Raw genomic sequence first — 19595 nt, forward strand, 5'->3', positions numbered from 1 at the left:
TTGTACTTTAATTGTTTTCTATGAAACAGTATCAAACTTAAATTAAAAGTTGCTGTACTAACTCAATACTTTATAATTTTTAGTTCAATCATTTTACTAACGTAGCGTTTAAATTTAAATCATAACACTATATTTATAACTTTTTATAAAATAATTCAATAAAAAACATACTTTGAAATTACTTTTTAAGTTTAAATTTATATTTTATTAAAAGAATTATGATATTATATAGGTATTGACAACTAAAACCGAAATCGATTTAAAATATTGGATAAACTAAACAACAATAATTCAACCCAAGAGTAATTAAACAAAGTGTAGGTAGAAAGAACCAAGAAAGTAAAACATGTAAATATAAAATAACCAAAGTAGTGTGTTTCATTTATAACGATATTTATTCGTAGCTTACTTTTATATGCTTAATACTTTATAAGTTATACATTTTTTGTAAGAAATTAACTAAAGTTATAAAAATTAAAAAAGTGTTTTATCTCTCAAACTTAATAAATACAACTACCAAAAGTATTCTTCAAACTTTAGCTGATGTAAAGTCTCAAGTTGAACTTTAATACATACCTTTTTTGAAACCTTAAGATATTTTATAGTTACTTTTTTTTTGCTTATAGAGTTTAAACATATTACGACCAAAAATGTTATACTATGGATGTTAGTTTTTATTGGCATGATAAAGTAAATTAAAAACAATTTTATGGCTTTTAAATTTACACTGTTTCTTTTTGGAAAAATTTAGTTATATAGTAAAAACCTAAAATATAAGTAGCTTACATACAATAAAATTGGTTAAAAAAACCATAGTGAAAGCTGTCTCAATTCTTTAAAAAACAAAAACAATAGATTCAGAGATTTTTCGTTTTATTAATTTTTTTTTTAAATAAATTCTTCAAAGCTGCCCAATTTCTAACATAAAAAAGGCAGACTAGCTTCAAACCATTTATTCTATAAGTAGTGTATGTAGCTAGAATAAACTTTAAGATATTACAAAAAAAAATTAAACAAAAAGCAAAAATGTCTTAAAAACTTTGAAAGCAAACAGAACGACAGGTATTTCAAGTAAAAGTATACAGTTACTGAAGAAATATATAAAAAACTATCCCATCTTCACGGGTTTGTATGAGTGATGCATTGTGACGTTTGAATTAAAAGCTTATAAAATAAATTATAAAATAAAGATAGAGTATTCAAAATAACTAAAACAACTAAGTATGAGAGTATTTTACCCTTGCTGGTTAATTTTTTCAGCAAGCTTTTTGTTAAGCAATGTAAAAGGACAAGAAGAAAGAGTAGTAAAAGGTAGTGATGCCATATCAAAACAGTTTCCACACCAGGTGTTGTTGAAAAGAACTTTTGCTAACAGTAAAAATTCTTATTGCAGCGGTACGATTGTAAACGAACAGTGGATTTTAACCGCTGCCCATTGTCTAGACGGGCACCGAAAAAACGGCCGCTCTTTCAAAGTTGAAGTGATAGCAGGGGACATTAACTTGAAACCTACTGAAAATAAGAATTCAAGCAGGCAGTCAGTAAGAGCTAAAACGTGGCACCAACATAAAGATTATACAGGCAAACCACCCTACGAGAATGACATCGCGTTGATAAAACTTTCGAGAAACCTCACTTTCAACGATTTTGTGCAGGCAAGTAACATAATCGAAGAGGAAAATCAGGAATCAGAAGCTGGTTCGAGATGCACAGTTTCAGGTTGGGGAAAGACCGAATCGTTGGCTCAAGCCACTGTTTTGCAGTGGGTAAATGTAAACAGGTTAGCAAACGAACAATGCGAAAAGTTGTTTTTTGAAAAAGGAGAAAACATGCACGGCGGGCAGATATGCGCCGGGGACGTCGACAGCGAAGCAGGTTCGTGCTTCGGCGATTCGGGAGGGCCGTTGTCGTGCCAGAACTCCGCGAAAGCGACCCACGTCGAGGGCCTGGTCAGCTGGGGCGTCGCCGAGACGGAGTTTGGGTGTGGGCTGAAACCGGTCGTCTTCACCAAAGTGTCGTTTTACCGGAGCTGGATGCAGGAGACGATGAAGAGCGGGTGTGACAACGAGCTGACAACTTTGCAGGCGACGGGAGTATTCGTGGCAGCCGTGGTAGCCATGTTCGCCGCGATTTCAGCGCACTGCTGGCTGAATGTGAGAAAGAGGCCGGTTGAAAGCGAGAAGGAGCTGGAGGAAGGTCTTTTGGACGAGGTTAAAGCTGAAGAAGCTTTGAAAAGTGATTCAGCCAAAGTAGAAAATGATGTGAAAAGTGAAACGCCAGCAGAAGAAGAACAAAAAACTGAATAAAGTCTATTGTTAGTAGTTTAATAATAGATTTTGCACTCTATGTCAAATTTAAGTTAAGATATGTTTTAAGACTTCAAATATGTATACTTATTAGATTTTATTTATAAAAGACTTTGGTTAATGAAAGAAAAGTCAACGAAGATTTTTTTATAAAGTCAGTAAAGTAGTTTTTTTTTGGTATTATTAATTAATAATAATATTTGCTAAAATACACTCTATTCAATTTGTTGGTAATAAAAAAAAGTAATTAAAGTACCTACTTCTAGTTTATTCAAATTGTTGTTTCAGATTGTTTTAATAAAGTTTTTATTCCTAACTTATAATCTAAAAAAAAATTATCACGTATTTATCCAAGACAGCTAATTTATCACTTAATATATTTAAGTTTTTAAAGTTTACTTCCTAATTTCTTCGAATTGTTAAAGATATAATTATCAAAAAAACCTGTTAAAAGTCTGTCAAAAACACAAATTATTTTTTTATGCGCTTGAAAAAGTTTCTTAACAATATTCTGTTTCATAAAAACTTAATTATTGAAACTTTCTTTTATACATTTTCTTAATAGATATTTTTAAATATTTTTGCAGTCTATTTAATTTTTTCTTATTTTTATTGTTAACAATTGTTCACATAAAACATATTACTTAACAATAATTTATTGTAAAATATTTTTTAAAATTGAAATTTAGTTTTTATTGTATAAATTTTATACTTAAGCAGAAACCATGGCTTGTAAGACAAATTAGTTTACCTAACTTTTAGCAGAAACATTTAAAATTTGAGTTTTAATTATGCGAATAAGTTTATCAAATTAATATTTTTGATACCAAACAGGAATGTAACGATTTTCAAGCTTTTATAATCCCTGAATTTTTAAAATTTACTATTTTTAATCTAATATAACAAACGTTTATGTACAGCTTCGTCTAACTACCAGGTTTCGGTGAGCGTGAGCTGACCTTGTCAAATAACAACTTTTAAATCTAGTAATATTTTCTGACTAACTGTTGCAATAGTTTTGTTTAAAATTTAATTTAATAAAACTTGTAGCCACTAGCATTTTCTTTATTTATAAAAACCAAGAAACAAATAGTATATAAGAAAAACAATTGTGAAACCATAAGTATTTAAAATTAAACAAAATAATCTTTGTAGTAGAAATCTAACAAGCATATAACTTTTTAGAAATTGGAGTTAAAAAACTAAAGTTTATTAGAAAAGTTTCTCTATAAATCTACTAAGTTGAAGAATGTACAAACTATATTTGTTTTAATCAAGTAAAATAAGCAATTAAAACTCTTAAGACCAGTCTACTGAAAACAACTAACACCCTATACTAAAACTATTACATTACTTTACTATCTACACTTTTTATATTTCAATACTTTTAATTAAATTTTTTTTATAAGTATATAAAATTTGCTGTATAAGCTGATTTTTGGCATAATAAATATGGTATTAAACTATACCATTGACTAAAAATTGTCAATTTGACTTGTAAACACATTTGTACATTCAATATCGTTCACTCTTGAAACTTTTTATTCTTCTTTATAATGTAATTAATTTAATAATTATCTTTTAAACTACGATTTCGAGTTTAGACCGAAAACTAAGCATAGTAATAATGTTTTTTATATTATTCAAATATAAAGTTACACAACCTCAAGCTTTTTAGCTGTCAATAACGTAAACTTTAGTAAATGAAAGACTAGTAAACTTAAACCAAAATACAACATGCTTAATTTAGAATTTTTAGTAAAGTTTTTGAAAAAATGAATAAAACAAAACGTCTTAAAATTTTACACGGGAATAAGTTTCAGTTACTTTTTTTTTTGTCTTCTAAAGATTACACAAAACAAAAACACCAATAAGAGACAAAAAACAGCACCATTTAGCAGTGTAACCATCTGACCTCAAGTTTAAATCTCTTGCATCTTTGTAGTATTTTAAAGAAGTTTTTCTTGGTAATGTTGGCAATGTTTTAAACATAATTTTTGAAGGCTGGTCGCAGATAATTTCTGATCTATTGTCTAAAAATAAAGTTTGTTTCTTTGCTAAAGTTGATCCTTTTATGCCATTAAAACGTTTTTGGTACTCAGAGTCTTCTTGTAAACTATTTGAAAACATTGTTTGACTTTCTTTTTACTTAAAAAATTAAAAAAAAAATAATTGAATTCTGAATGTAAACATTATCATTAGAATAAAACATTTTAACTAAAAATTTTAACGTAAAAGATTAAAAAACACATATAAATGAACTTTAATAAACTTTAAAAAACAATTACATAAAAAGCTAAAAAAAACTACACTTGTAGTTACATTAAAGCAGACAGTAATGAGCATTGTTTATTTCTAAATTCTACAGTTTTTCTTTTAGTCAAGCACCATTAAACTTGCAAAAACAACAATTTAATTGCTTAAAGTTTTACAATTTGAAAAGTCAAAAAGTTGTAAAGCTTAAAAATCAGGTAATTTCAAATGAATTCTAAATTTATCAAGTTAATTAAAATGAATCGATTTTTTTTCAACCCATTTAAGTGTAAAAACTTAACTCTATTACTTAAACTCTTAAAAAAATCGTTCTTTCAATTTCTTTATTTTGTTACTGCTCATAAGTATAAAAAATTAGTAAGAACTATAGGGTTTATAATATCTATGAAATTAATATTTTAATTTTTTCACTTCTTTTTAGTTTACTTTGAAGTTAACGAAGATATTACAATACACTGTTACATTTTAATGTTTGTCTGTAATGCTTTCAGCTTACAGTTTAGGTTTTACTAAAACATGCTTTCGACGTGTCTTCTATTTTCTTTCGTTAAGTTGTTTATCGTGTTGTTAAAAAAACTAACTAGTATAGCTTAAAAAACTAAGTGTTGCTAGTTGCTTTAGTTATACGCTAAACATCAATATTTATTAAAAAAAACTTAAGCTTTGTATTCAAAGTCAATTTGAAATACATACTTAACGTTGCTTATCTAGGTAAAGATTGAAATAAAATGTTGATAAAAAAAACAATGAGATTAAGTATACTTATAAATATGTATTTTTTTTACTATAACTATGAATTTTTTTTTCAATACAATTATGTCTTATATAGTATTCTTTTTTAATGCTAAGCTTGCTTTAAGATAAATCTAAACTCAAAAATTAAAACTTTGAGCTGCGTTTTTTTGATGAAGTTTAAAGAATTGTGAAAATGTTGTTAAAAACTAACATTACTTTTGTTTTTTGCGATACTTAACATCTTTTCCTAAATTACATTGTAAATCGTACTTCTCCTTAACTGCACAAAGTAAAAGTTGTAATGATAACTTTAAAGTAAATACTTTTACACAGACTTTTAGTGACTAAAAACATTACTTTATCTCATTTACTTAGTAAAATATTACTAAAAAAAGACGGTGTTGACCTTATTTTCTTTGACTAATTCAAGTATAATTTTACAACAACTATAACTTTCTGCCCAATATATACAATGCGTCTAAATAATACTGAAAGTTGTCGTTTATAATGTTAGGTAACACAAGTAATTAAAAAGTGTGACAATACTCTTATTTATATTTTTAGGAAAAACTAAATAAATATATTGGAAACATTGACAAAATGTTTGTTGTTTGTTAAAATTTATATTATTAGTTTATTTTATTTATTTTTAGTTTATCTTACATTATTTTATATAATACAAAAACAAACATAGTGTCTAGGTAAGTGTTCAAATTACTAATTATCAGTATTATTCTGGAATTAAATAATTTCCCATAAAATATAAAAGTTTTGCATGAAACTATAATAAACAACTTTTAAATTTTTCTAGTAGCCATAAGACTTTTTATAGACAAAAATAAAAAAATTTAGATAAATTCATGTTATGATTATATATTTTAATATATATTAGCTTCTTGCGAATATTGCCCAACCAAAACAAAAGATTCAAGTTTGTAAAGAAGTTTGAATTCAGCATCTCACAATGAAAAACTAACGAGTGTTTACAGTTAAGCATAAATCAAACTCATTTAAACGATTATTCACAAAAAATATAAATTACAGATGAAATGTTTTAAATAATTTTATATAAAGATTGTTTTTTACTTCAATATTAAAGTAGAATGTATAAAAACAGGATAGACATATAGAATTTTATGAAGTTTTTTCTTTCTTGAAACCTTAATGAGTTTTAACTTCAGTAACAGTTTTAAAAATTGACCACAGCTTATAAGCATATACATATTTTGTTTGCTGACTTTTTTATTGAGTAAACCAAAAATATATATTGTTTTAAACACTCGCTACAAAAGTAAAAACGTCAAAACTAAAAACAAGTACGTTGTTTTGCCCATTTACAATTCTTTTCCTTTGTCTGACGAAATATTGTAGAAAAATCTTATTGCTTTTGCCATTGAAACTTCAACTGAAATTAAATTGTTTTTAAAATTAAGCTACAAAGATTTGATTGTTAGAAAGTGAATTTCCCAATTTAAACTAAAATTTATGTTTTAAATATTGTTTGTAAAAATACTGCTTAAAGACTATTGTAAATATTTTAGTTTTCTATTTATTAAGTTATTTCGTTCTATTTATTTTAATTTAAAAAAATATATCAAATCTAACTGAAATTAGTTTTGTTGTTTATTGATAAAAACTGTACCAAAGTTTTTTCTTAACAAATAAATTAAATATTTTTTATACTTTATATCTCGATAAAGAACGGTATTTAGTATAAAAATAAGCTTAATTTAATTAAATGTTTCATAAACCTTACACTATTTGAATAGTTAGTAAATATTTGAGTGTGTTAAAACTTATATTGAATGAAAGGATTAAACTAGGTTAGTAAAAATAATTGAATCAATGTAGTAAGACTTAAAAGTAAGCACAAAGTTATCCTACCTGACTTTGCGGTGAAGTAATAGTAAAGAAAATCTTTTCCAGCTTCTGGGTTTGTTATATCATGCACAACTTGACTGTCATGAGCTAAAATTTATATAAAAACTGTTTTATTTGTATCAAATTTATGTTTTTGTTGTTAGCTTCACTTAAATTTTGCACCGAATTAACCATTATTTTGTTTAGAAGATTGAAATTAATTACGTTTTAATTATATTTTTTGTTTAACTCAGGAAAGAAACTACATTTTAAAACTTGTACACACTTATGAACAGGATGCGAGGAAAGTAGTGACCGTCGGGAGCCAACGCCTCGCTCTCCGGAACTTCCTGGTCCATCAGGTTGACGCAGACGAAGAAATCTGACAATTCCTGAATCAGGCTGAAATTTTTAAAGGTTCAAAGTAAAATTTAGAACATTTAATTTTATCAAATGACAAGGTGTGTATGTAACAAGTAATTTGAATATTCTTACTAGTGTGTTGCTTAACTTGAATTCTACAAACAGCATAGTTATTTTTAAAAAAGATGGTTATGTAAGAGTTCTATTTATTGTATTCAAAAAACAGAAAAAAAAAAACTAAACTTTTGTAAACACTCAGTAATCTAAAGTATTAGTTTTTTAAATTTTTTTATTTCACTCACGAACTAAGTTACACTTTTTTAATAAAAGGTTGTTAATTGTTATTAAGTTGTCTGTATAAATTCATATTTTTATAAATGAAAAATAAAAAGTAGATTAACCAGTATTTTCCTTAATTAGATTACTTTAAACTTCTTTTTGAATCAAAAAACTTTATTTTTTTTTAAAACTTCAAAAAATGTTATAACTATTTTTTATTAAACGACAAAAAAACGCTCAAATTTTGGTCCTAAGACCTGGGGTACGAAAAAACCTTTCGGTTATCGAGTCGTACACCACGGATACCTTTTAACGTCTTGTCCAGGTCGAGATATAGTAAAATGTCGAAAAAAAAATTCAAAACAAAGGTTATAACACCTTGTCCTTGACAAAACCTTAAAAGGTATCAAAGTTGTGTGCGACTCGATAACAGAAACGCTTTTCGTGCACCAGGTCTTAGGACCAAATATTTGAGCGTTTTTTTTGTTCAATAAACTATAAACTATATAAACATTCTTATTTTGTATGTTAATTAGCTTTTTTTTTTGTTAAAAATAAAACAAAAACACTTAAATTTTAAGTAAAACTTTAAAGATTTGAAATTTTTAAAACTTAAAGTTAAAATATATCAATTTGAGTTAAGCTGATTTATTTGAAAAGTCTGTAATAAACACACATATCTTTAATAGTATAATGCTATGTTTTTATGAAAAAAAAATGCTTATATATAACAAAGTGCATTTTGAGGTGTTCAGATACTTTTAATTTGTTTTGACAGCTTTAGCATTAAGTAGTACAAACCTGTTTATCAAAAAAAGTAAAATAAAATCTAAACAAAGCAAGCAAACTAACGAGCTGTTGCAAAATATTTCCTTCAGAGTGTTGCAAGCAGGGCAAAGTGTCTTGTGAATTAACAGCATCATCGGCTTCTTTGTTTTATTACAAACATCCAATCCTTCCTCCAGTGTCTTCCATGTTATGTTTGTGCTAAATCCTGAAAACTAAATAGTTTGAAAAAGTAAAACAAAAAAATGTTCTGCACTGTAAACAAGTTATTTTATAAAAAAAAATATTTATAAGTTTTGAGACGTTTCAACTTTTAACTACGTTCACTAATATCATGAGTCTTAAAAATATTTACAAAGATATAAAAACAAGTTATTTCTAATATATCTATTAAATACAACTTCTACTCATTTACATCTTAGAAAGTTTTTAATTTCATAACATATACTATGTTGAGTATCAACTTTTCAACATTATCATTTAGGCTATCTTAATTAGGTAAGCAAGAAAATTTTTAACAAATTCATAGTATAGTAAAACTTTCTAAAAAACTAAAAAAATGAGTTAATCTTTCTAGGTTTTATTTGTTTTTTTAAACAAACCTCCGTCCAAAGATATTTCTCCCTCCGGAATTTCTTCATCGACTGCCTCCTTCTCTTCTTTCGGAGGGACGTTATCGTCCTGGCAGGAGGTAATTTGGAAAATAATGAAAACGAGTAGTATGCTGTACTTGAACATGATACAAAATGAAACGGCACCACGTAAGCGAAAGTCATCAGTGCATTCAAGTGCTCCTTCACTTCATAACTTTCCTTTGTTCTTCACAAAGCCACCTCATTTCAAAGCATCCAAATTGGATATAATCCAAAACAACAATTCTAACTAACAATTTAATTGAAATCGATAAGTTTTTGAATTTTAAACTTATTTTTTACTGTTAATTTAGATTTTTATTGCATACTACAAGCTTTAGGCTTTAAAAAATAATTAGAAACTTGTGCTTTGTTTCAAAGCTTCTTAGAACTGTAATATCATAGTGTGAGTCCGAGAAGTTAAGTTTATAATAGACCATACAAACTAATAAAATTTACTTTAAATAAGTTTATGAATTGCTCTCTACTTCTTTCAAAAAACTGTTTAAAACTTTGCACATCATATCATTAAGTGAAAAACAAATGTACGTATTGAAAATAAACTGGCGTTAATATTGTTTGAAAGTTTTATCGATAAACAGAATGCAAAAACTATTTAGGAAGCATCAAAAATAAAAAAAAAGTTTTTAAAAACCAATGATACATTTGAAAATATTCTAGTATGTTTACCAATTTTTTTATGCACTGTAAAGTAAACTCTATGGAAACATCGGAGTTTGCACTTTGTGAATACCTAGTGTTTATTGTTATAAACAAAGTATTTTTTAAGCTTTTAACAAAAAATCAAGATGTGTAAAGATAATGTCCTTTAAAATTGTACACGCAAATTTAAAATTCTTAACTTTGGACAAATAACTGTGAAATAACTAATTTGATGTTTTGAATGTAAAGTAGGTACTTGCAAGCAAAATGACGCAAATACTCTCGAAAAGTAATACCTGAATTTTTCATATTAATGAACTAGTTTCAACTATGATACTAAAACAAAGCATTCTGTTTTTATAATGTGAACTTTTGATAATGGTAGAAAAGAAGAAAATTCAAAAATAAAACTACGTCACATAGAAAAATTTCTTTGGGATATGAATTCTTTTTTCAAAAATTACTTCTTATTTTGTGTTCCGTTTACTTGTATTGTGAAAAAACATTCAACTATGAGCCAGCAATCTTCAAATAAAGCAATTGTTAAAACAATTATAACGAGAACAAAAATAGATAAAAACGGGAAAAAAGTAGTAACTCAAGAAGTTGTAGAAAAAGGTTTTGTTGAAAAATCTTCAGACTTTTTAGTAAAGAATTCTTTTAAACATACTGAAAAAAACTTTTGGAAAAAAACTTATGCTTGCGAGATAAATGTTTTTTCTTATTGAGCAGTTTGGTTTAGTTGTATTTTTAAAGAAGGTATTGATGAACAACATGTGTTTGTGTTTTAAGTAAACACAAACTTTTTTATTTCTGTGTTTTAAGTATTAAAAAAAAACACTTTGACGTATTTTTATGACTAAATTAAAATGAAAGCTTTTTGGACCAACGCTTTGAAAATGTTTTTAGAAACAAAACAATTTTTTTTATTGTTTGTTGTCATTAAACCTTTTTGCTACCTCATGCAAATTAAAAACACATAAACCAACAGCCGGTTGAAAAAGAAAACATTGATTAAGCTAAAACTTTCAGAAGTCGACGAGCTGCCGCCGAACGTGAAAGCCGTGAAGCCTGCCGAAGGTCCCGAACTGCCTTTGAAAGAGTTTTCCAAGCAGTGCGTCGAAGCTCACAACAGTTACAGGAGACTGCATGGCGTCCCCGAGCTGAAGTACAGTGAAAAGTTGACTGCTGATGCGAAAAAGTTCTTTTTTTTTTTTTTTTAATATTTTTGAACCTGAGTTAGAACTGTTGACATTGAAACAACTACTAAAAGCATAACTTAAACAGAAACAAATTTCAAAAAATCACTGCAATAAAAAAGTATGAGTTTTTCTCATTAGGCCTAGAAAAGCCTAAATAGTGTAAACGAGTGTTTTCATCAAATAGCCCTATTTAAAAGGTTTTATTTTTCACGTCAATACTTGTTTAAGCTTTTAAATTAAGAGCTAAAAAAAACTTATTAATAAATTTTATGGAATACGGCGAGTCTTTATTCTAACGCTGACTAACCAAATATTAAAACTGCTACAAATAGTTTGTAACATTTTAAATATACTTTCAAGATGGGCTGACACGCTTGCCAGCAAAGGAAAGATGGAGCACACCACAGAGAAGGGAGTTGGGGAAAATCTTGCCTGGTCATCAGCGTACACCGATCCGAAGCAGCCGGTTAAGAATTGGTATGACGAAATTAAGGACTACGACTTCAACAAGCCCGGATTCAAAAGTGGTATAGGTGAGAAAAATGTGGTTTTTCAAACGTTTAACATTAAGTATACAATGATTAAGTGTAAAAACGTAATATGTTTTCTGATAAGTTTCTTTTAATTTTTTAAATCAACAATGTAGTTCGATTTTTTTTTTTGATTTAAAAATCTTCTAGTTTACACAAAATTTTATGTTTATAGGTGTTCCAGTATTTAAAAAAAAATTATAAGCACCTACTTAAATTTTTGTTTTGGTTTGTTCATAACAATGACTTTAAAAGGTCATTTTACGCAACTCGTATGGAAATCAACCAATGAAATGGGAGCTGCTGTATCACGTGACAAAAAAGGAGGTTCTTTCGTGGTGGCGAGGTATCTTCCGCAGGGAAACATCACGAACCCCGGGTACTTCGAGCAAAATGTGACAAAACCAAAAAAATAAACCTTGTTGACAACACTTGCAAAATAAACCGTTCACTTTTTCAATGTACATTTGTAAAAGATTAAACAATTAAACTAAAATTATACTAACATAGACAATTTCTAATCCGAACTCAAGGTAATTATAAATAATTTTTAGCCTACATTTATTACAATACAAAGTTGTATTCTTAAGTAATCGGCATAAAACTATATTTTAAAATGAGAATAGTAATTTATGAGTCATTTTGATTAAAAAAATGTAAAAGAACCAAATATATGCAGTTAAGTTCATCACGCAACTTGTTATTTGACAAAAATAAATTATTTTATGTTTTGTTTTGATTTATAAAAATTTAACAGCTTTTAAAAGCTTTAAAAACTGTTTATTAACAAGCACAACTTAATTAAATTTTAACTTTTTTTATTGTCATTCGGTTCTTTTATTAGACTTGAAAAGTTTATTTGCTTTTCATCATTTTAATTTTTTAGATATAGTTTTATAAATTTTCTCTTCCTAAGGTAATTCCTAAAATACATTTTTGAAAACGAAAAAACTAAATATACTTTTCTAATGTAGCTTATTGCGAAAATTAATAAACAAAATTGATAACATTTATTTCAAAAAATATTAAAAATAATTTTTTTATAGTTTAGATACATTAAACACAATATAAGTTTCTAAAACTTAAAAACAAAAACTAAATAAAATGGCATAAGCATAAAAAAACTGTATGGTATATTTTTAAAATAAAAGCATGATTTTGATTTTTAACTTTTTAAACTTTATGAATCTCTACAAAAGTTTTTATGACGAAAAACAATTTCTCACAAGATAAATTAATGATTCATACATTCAGCATCGTAAATCGCTTTTCATGACTGTTTTGAAAGCTTGTTTATTACGAAAATAATTAAAAAGAGTTTAAACTATTTATTAGCTTTTATAATAATCATAGATAAAGTTATTTTTACAAGAAAAAAAAATCATTACGTCTTATTTATGTTTTTAACTGACACTAGTTTATCATTTAATTTAGACATAATTTAAACAGTAGAGTTTGTGTTTGTTTTTAGAGTATTAAGTGAGTATTCTAAAAACGTACGTAATTTTTTATTCTTTTATTTTGATAATTTTTTAGTTTTGGTATTTTTTATAGCTACTAGAATTTTGTTTTCGTAGTTCTCGACTTTCATAAAAACTTAAAACTAACTAAAAAACTGTTTAATAAACTGTTTTTGGTTGTAAGAAGTTGGAGTGTTATAATTTAAAACAATTAGTAATAAAAGCTAGATAGCTTTCAAACTTATTTAATGTTAGTCTTTCTACTACGCATATACTTCAATAGGTTGAAATTTCATAAGAGTTTTTAAAAATCAAAGTCGTTTGAATGTTCTCCAAAAATAGCTGTTTACAATTTTACTGATTTTAATTATATTTTTGAAGCTCGACTATGTAAGGTACGAGAACGCATAGCAAATGCAACCGCTATATTTAGAATTTTTTTATATTTTAGTGCAGACTCCAGATCTATAGTTTGTTTTTAGGTTTACGTATCTAACCTTTCTGATATTTATAACTAAAAAAGTTAAGAATTCATAAAATGCAAACAAAAATTGGTATCCGTAATAATTTATCTTTAAATTTCTTAGCCTTTAGCTTTGTTTAACTTGAATTGTTACAAGTTAAGTTAAAAAGTTAACAAATTCTATTTAAAAATGATACAATTTAGAAGATGGAGTGAATATCTTAAATTAAAGTTAAGAAAAATTTAAGTTTATTTTACATATAAATGTTTCAGAAAAAGAAAACTAGATATAATAAAAAGTTTCTGCAACCAACATTTTTTCTGCATTAAAAAATAAAATATTATTTTTTTGACTTTTAATTTTTAATTTTTTTGATTCAACAAATTAATATAATTATTAGTTTATTGAACGACAAAAAAGACGCTAAAATATTTGGTTATATGACTACTATTAAAAATAATTACACCTAGACGCAAATATAACAAGCTGTTTAATGGTTTTAGAAAACTTTAAGCGTAATGAAAAGCAAATTTAAATGTTTAGGTTGTAAATCTTGGAAATGTATTTTTTTGTTTAACTTATACAGGTTGTTTACTCCGGAAATTACTGTAAAACCAACTCCACAATGTCTTTATGTGTACCAGGAATCGACACTTCAATAGGCAAAATTTATCCGATTCAAACGGAGCTTTCATACCACCATGCGGTAGATTTTTGCGAGAAAAACCATCAGACTCTCGCTTCGTTGCACGATGTAGAAGTTATCAAGACCGTCAGCGATTACATAAGAAAATGTTTTATCAATGTAAAACAAAAAGGATGGGCCGTGGGACTCTACTTTAACGAACATGAAAATACAGAAGGTTTCTATTTAAAAATAAAATTTTATTCTAAGTAGTTTTTTTATAAACTACTTATTTGTTTTGATAAAGCAGTTGGTTAAAACTTTCAAAACTACAATTTTTAAAAAGGAGAGTATAATTTACAAATTCAAATCAATTAATTATACAAAAACATTGAATATATATAAATACAGCAAGTTCTTTAACTTTTTTGTTTTATCAGACAAAGGATATTTGTGTAATTTTGTAAATTTGATGGAGTGAAATAATTAAAACAGAAAATTTAGATGAAGTAATCTTTAAAATGAACTATTTAAGTATGTTCTTATTCAATTCACTGCTAATGATTATAACAATAGCTGATATCTAATAATAAGTTCAAATGTTTAAAATTATTCAAACAGTTCATTTTTCGGTAATGCAGTTTGGATGTATAAAATAGAAATGCCCTACCTTATTATTTCAAATAGATCTCTTTTTTATAAAACTGTTAAGTGACCGGTTATACTTTAAAAATTTAGTAAACAACATAAAATCTGGCTTAAAAATTTAGTTCATTTGTACCAAGTTGATTATTTTTAATTTATTATAAATTTCAAAAACATTGGAATTTTATGTTTTCTGTAGTAATAGTAACATTTAACAGTGATTGCAAAAACTTTAAGTTGTTGATTATAAAACCTTAAAAATCTATATATATATATAACTTTAATTTGAAACTATAATCAACTAATCTAAGTTTATTTATGAAATACATTTAAAAATAAGTCTTAACTGTTTTTTTTACGTTTGTTTAACTTATGTACAACAATAAGAATGTTAAGTCATTGTTAATTTAAAAATTAAAAAAAACTAAAGCTTATACTTATTCATTACTATTAAACTTTACATCAGTTTTATAAACAAAATTTGTACTTTTAAATTTTATTTTATACTGTTAATAGAAAACAAATTTGCTGAGTATCACAAGAAAAAATAGTTTAAAAGGAACAAGTTTTGGTTGCTATCTCGGTTAAAACACTCGTTAATTTTATAGGCTGGTATGATGGTACAAAATTCGATTACAAGCTTCACGGAAAGTTTTTCAAAAACAACTCCAACACCCACGGAAGCTGCAGGTACCCCAAAATGAAACCCCACTTGAACAAAACTGTCGTGTACGACGGGAGCTGCCACCATAGAAGCTTCTTCTGCGTGAAAAAAGCTGAAACGACCACTTTGGAGCAGACGACGGCGTCCGGCAACAACGGCAAGTACTCGGGCGTGGTGCAAAACTCGCCCGCCATAGCGGTGGCAATTTTCCTGGTGATATTGCTGGTCGCCGGTGCTTGTTTTATTAAGTCTGGGAAAACTAAGCGGTCAGCTGGGAAAGTGAGAAAAAAGGAAAACAAAGAAGTATCGAAAACGCTTGCTGGTAATTTGTGCTTGTATAAAGGATAAAAACTACTTGCTTGTTACGAAAAAAGCTATAAAGATAAAACAAAGATTAACTTTTAGATTGATTTGATAATAACAGTTTGTATATTCTTTATTGTTCTTATGGGTAGTTGTCAAATTTTCACGAGCGTACAAAATTGCACGAAGATAAAATTGTACGGAGACGTTTTTGAACGGGTTGAGTTTTTTTTTTAGTTTTTTTTTTTACTATCACTGTTACCCTTAACCCTTACTCTCGGTCGGTAGCTTTTGTTTTCTTTTTTTTATAAATCTTTTTTTTTTAGTTTTTTTCTTTTTAATAATAATTTTATTAGTTATCTATTTAATTTAATTTTTACTTTCATTACTACCCTTAACCCTCGATCAGTAAATTTTTTTCTTTTTTTGTTTTTTTATTCATTTACCTATTAATTTTTTTTTTCGTTTTTTTTACTCTCGTGCGAAATTGTAACTTGTGCAAAAGTATTTTCGTGCAATTTTGTCTACGTGCAATTTTGACCCGTTCCCTGTTTTTATATAATTCAACAAACTTGTTTCGTACGGATCTGTACAATCATTAATTTTTGAACATTAATAATCATGTTTTTATGTGTAAATTTTTTGTTTTAGATAAAAACTACGATGATATTAACACAGTCTCAAACAAAATAAACAAGAAAGCCAGCATCGGGGTCTATCAAAGCACTGAGCAAGCTCAGATAACGACAAACGCAATCAAAAATGCTTTGTACTTCCAACAAGCACAAACTGTACAGCAGGAGTCGCCGTATCTAGAACCCAAAAGTTACGAGCAACACGAACTTCCTTATTTGACGCCAAAAAGTTATGAGCAACAAGAGCCGGCGTACTTGAATCCAATAAACTCCAATCAAAATCCGTATTTACAACCGAATGACTACGATTCTGTATGCGATGATCAGCCACCAAACTGTATTTACGAAGACTGTGACTGATTAATAGAAGAAATATTTTAAATAAAATTCTATGAATAACAAAAGAAAAGGTGGTACGCTCAAATAGAATAATTAAATTTAAATTTAATTAAATAATTTGATTTTTTTTTTTAAATCAAGATATGCTTATATCGAAATTAAAAATACATGTTTTGTTTACTTAATAAAAAGTAAAACTTAAAAAAAAAGTTACTGCTTTAAAGTTTATAATAATCACAACAGTCTATTTCTTTGACTTTTTAGTTTATATATAGCGTTATATCAAATAAGATTGAAAAAGTTCAAATTAGATTTTAATGTATAAACACCTCATCGCAATCAAATGTGCCTAACTTCAGCTAACTTGCCTAATAAGCTTTGTATTACAAAGATCAGTATAAAAACTCTAAAACGATGCTTATCAAATAAGCTCATGTTTTTCCCTATTTTAGTGTTACGAGTTAACAAAAAAAAAGTTTTAGCATGTAGACTCTTTTACTCATGACATTCTATCAACAAAAAATAATTTGCTCGAATCAAGTATCTTAGATTTTTTTATAGTTATTTAGGGGGTTTAAACACAATGTGTAATTTGTAACGTTTTGAATAAACTGTACTCCTCTGGATTTTTTTGTTTGTTATACACCATTCATAACTAAGACCTAAAAACAGCTTAAACTTATAAAATGTAAACTTATCTCAATTTACCCATCATTATAGATTATTTCAATTTTACTTATAGTTTAAACTTGTAATATAAGAACAAAAAGCAATTTGTTCGGGTTTAACCATAACTAGAGATAAAGTTTAGTGTCTAGTGTTTAGACTAGTTTTTATTATTTTATTATACAATTTTTTTTGTCAAATTTTAGTATAAACAAAAATAATTAAGTTTATAGATAATCCCGAGAGAGTAAACTGAAAACAGCTAAGTTAAAAATGTATTTTGTGAAATAGATATACAATTACATTTTTATCAAGCCTTTATTAATAGAAATTTAAACAGATTATTATACCTTTTTATAATTACTTTAAGTTTAAATTAAGCTTAAAGTTACTAAAGTTCAGCTTTTATTATTAGCTGTGTAAGTTTTATTTTGCTGTAAAATTTAAAAAAAAAAAAAAAAAAAGACAAGCTTAACCTTATCCGTTTATATTCCCAAAAGACTTTAGTGCAAGAAGTGAACCACAAAAAAGCGCATTACAACTACAACAAATCCCGCCAGACACGTTGAATAAATTACAACCGGATAATTTGAATAAATTCTCGCTGCCGGATACTTCTTCTCCGCGCTTTCCATCTTGCTCACAATCCACTTTTTGAACTTTTTGATCCTCGTGTACCTCGCGTAGTGGTAGTCGTTGTCCGCTCCCCTGTAAACTCCGTACAACTTTTTTTTTCCGTGCGAATCCGTGCAAACCAGGGGACTCCCCGAGTCGCCCAGCATCGTGTACGCGCTTTCTCCTTCTCTCTCCAACTGGAAGAATATTGCTTTCTTGCGCAAATAATCGACTTTCATCTCGGCGTACTTGAGGTGCGGCGACGGGTCCCTCTGCTTGTTTTCCTCATCGATCCTGGTCCTCCCGTACCCCATCACGGTGCACGCGTCACCCACCTTGAGCTTGTCCCCTTCTTCTTCCTCCGACGACAAACCGATCTGCTGCACGTGATCGTTCATGCGGAACGGCGTTTGGATGAAAAGCAGCGCCAGATCTTTGTACTGGTCGTCGTCGTAGCCCGAGTAGTGGATAACTTTTATCTTCTCCGTTTCGATTTCCACCCTGGGGTAGTTCTCCTTCGGGTTCGGGTCGCGCATCTTCGAAACGTCGCCCGCCACGATGTACACCCTTCTGTTGCTCCCTTGGGTTCTGACGCAGTGGGCGGCGGTGATGACAAACCGCGGGGCGATGATGGTCCCGCCGCAAGCGCAGTTGCCGCCCACGCAGTTGACCAGGTGAATTTGAACTGAGAAGGGAAACTGTTTCTGTCGGGCCGGATACCCTCCCCTCAACTGTCCTCTGCAAGCGTCGTGAAGAAAGTGGAAAAGAAATAAAACTAAAATTCTCATTTCAGCTACAAACTTGACATACAAATATAAGTAATTGTAAACTTTAGTGTTTTTGTTTAAATTTATCATACGCATTATGACGTGTTTTATGAATCATTAGTGTAGGAGATTTATTAGAAAACAGATACAGTAGTATGCCGTTTGAGTTCGTACTTGAAACATTGTCTAAAAGCACAAACTCTACCGACAATGAGAACCTAGCAAAATACTTATTTTTTTAACCTTAAACTATAAATTTTACAGATTTTTTCAAAACATGTTTTCAATACAAACCAGTTTGATTTAGACATAATTGAACTCCTAATATAAACACATTTGCGATTATTTTGTTACAAAAATTACGCTAGTACATTAGTACAACTGTAATTAGTACAAACTAATTTATTGCATAAAAGCAACGTGTTATCAGTATCAACTGTTTTTATCAATCGATGATTGTGTGTTATTTTTGATAAAATTTATACCGGTTAGTGCTCTACCGGATTCACAAATTCAAATCCGGCAAACTTTTGATCCGTATACTGGTTTTTTGAATGCTATATTTAGTTCTATATAGTCAGTTAAATACTTAAAAAATGTTACTTATAAAGTAAGGGTGGGTTTAAGACAAATATAAGTAATTGAATTTTGAAAGGTAGTGTATGCAAAAAAACTAAATATGGTAGATTAAATAAAATAATTGATTTTTTTTTATATCAATATACTTTGAGATTGAACTTAATAAATTTTCTTTTCTACAGTGTAACTTTTTTTTTTAAATA

General features: G+C 27.9%; 5 protein-coding genes across 5 annotated transcripts; 3 read left to right on the top strand and 2 right to left on the bottom strand.

The window, feature by feature from the left end:
• Nucleotides 1-1223: 1223 nt before the first annotated feature.
• LOC145841317 (trypsin-like) lies at nt 1224-2306 on the top strand. Its single transcript, XM_082948677.1, has 2 exons — nt 1224-1475; nt 1524-2306. The coding sequence occupies exons 1-2, from the start codon at nt 1224-1226 to the stop codon at nt 2304-2306; spliced, it is 1035 nt and encodes a 344-aa protein (XP_082804803.1).
• A 3878-nt stretch (nt 2307-6184) lies between these two features.
• On the bottom strand, nt 6185-9362 carry LOC145840789 (thioredoxin domain-containing protein 12-like). The gene is made up of 5 exons (XM_082948122.1): nt 9206-9362; nt 8670-8811; nt 7462-7577; nt 7200-7283; nt 6185-6720 (listed from the first exon to the last, which is right to left on the bottom strand). Exons 1-5 carry the CDS (start codon nt 9339-9341, stop codon nt 6650-6652), a joined length of 549 nt encoding a protein of 182 aa, XP_082804248.1. The 5' UTR covers nt 9342-9362; the 3' UTR covers nt 6185-6649.
• A 1048-nt stretch (nt 9363-10410) lies between these two features.
• Nucleotides 10411-12046, top strand: LOC145841318 (Golgi-associated plant pathogenesis-related protein 1-like). Its single transcript, XM_082948678.1, has 4 exons — nt 10411-10516; nt 10931-11099; nt 11461-11633; nt 11886-12046. The coding sequence occupies exons 1-4, from the start codon at nt 10411-10413 to the stop codon at nt 12044-12046; spliced, it is 609 nt and encodes a 202-aa protein (XP_082804804.1).
• Nucleotides 12047-14179: 2133 nt separating this feature from the next.
• On the top strand, nt 14180-16786 carry LOC145841319 (uncharacterized). Its single transcript, XM_082948679.1, has 3 exons — nt 14180-14417; nt 15433-15810; nt 16443-16786. The coding sequence occupies exons 1-3, from the start codon at nt 14180-14182 to the stop codon at nt 16784-16786; spliced, it is 960 nt and encodes a 319-aa protein (XP_082804805.1).
• Nucleotides 16787-17934: 1148 nt separating this feature from the next.
• Nucleotides 17935-18834, bottom strand: LOC145841320 (cathepsin G-like). The gene has a single exon (XM_082948681.1). It carries the CDS (start codon nt 18832-18834, stop codon nt 17935-17937), a length of 900 nt encoding a protein of 299 aa, XP_082804807.1.
• Between the last annotated feature and the right edge of the window lie 761 nt (nt 18835-19595).

This window comes from Thalia democratica, chromosome 7 (genome assembly GCF_965202585.1).
Source record: "Thalia democratica chromosome 7, ktThaDemo2.hap1.1, whole genome shotgun sequence".
NCBI lineage: Eukaryota > Metazoa > Chordata > Thaliacea > Salpida > Salpidae > Thalia > Thalia democratica.

Excerpts from the sequence above, each read along its gene's own strand:
- LOC145840789 (XM_082948122.1), bottom strand. The coding sequence starts at position 9,341 with ATGTTCAAGTACAGCATACTACTCGTTTTCATTATTTTCCAAATTACC. Across the intron at positions 8,812-9,205 it reads AGAAATATCTTTGGACGGAG|GATTTAGCACAAACATAACA; the intron begins GTTTGTTTAAAA and ends TTTAGTTTTCAG. Across the intron at positions 7,284-7,461 it reads TCCTCGCATCCTGTTCATAA|CTCATGACAGTCAAGTTGTG; the intron begins GTGTGTACAAGT and ends TATAAATTTTAG.
- LOC145841319 (XM_082948679.1), top strand. The coding sequence starts at position 14,180 with ATGTCTTTATGTGTACCAGGAATCGACACTTCAATAGGCAAAATTTAT. Across the intron at positions 14,418-15,432 it reads CGAACATGAAAATACAGAAG|GCTGGTATGATGGTACAAAA; the intron begins GTTTCTATTTAA and ends TTAATTTTATAG. Across the intron at positions 15,811-16,442 it reads AGTATCGAAAACGCTTGCTG|ATAAAAACTACGATGATATT; the intron begins GTAATTTGTGCT and ends TTTTTGTTTTAG.
- LOC145841320 (XM_082948681.1), bottom strand. The coding sequence starts at position 18,834 with ATGAGAATTTTAGTTTTATTTCTTTTCCACTTTCTTCACGACGCTTGC.
- LOC145841317 (XM_082948677.1), top strand. The coding sequence starts at position 1,224 with ATGAGAGTATTTTACCCTTGCTGGTTAATTTTTTCAGCAAGCTTTTTG. Across the intron at positions 1,476-1,523 it reads AAAACGGCCGCTCTTTCAAA|AATTCAAGCAGGCAGTCAGT; the intron begins GTTGAAGTGATA and ends ACTGAAAATAAG.
- LOC145841318 (XM_082948678.1), top strand. The coding sequence starts at position 10,411 with ATGAGCCAGCAATCTTCAAATAAAGCAATTGTTAAAACAATTATAACG. Across the intron at positions 11,100-11,460 it reads TTGACTGCTGATGCGAAAAA|ATGGGCTGACACGCTTGCCA; the intron begins GTTCTTTTTTTT and ends TATACTTTCAAG. Across the intron at positions 11,634-11,885 it reads CGGATTCAAAAGTGGTATAG|GTCATTTTACGCAACTCGTA; the intron begins GTGAGAAAAATG and ends TGACTTTAAAAG.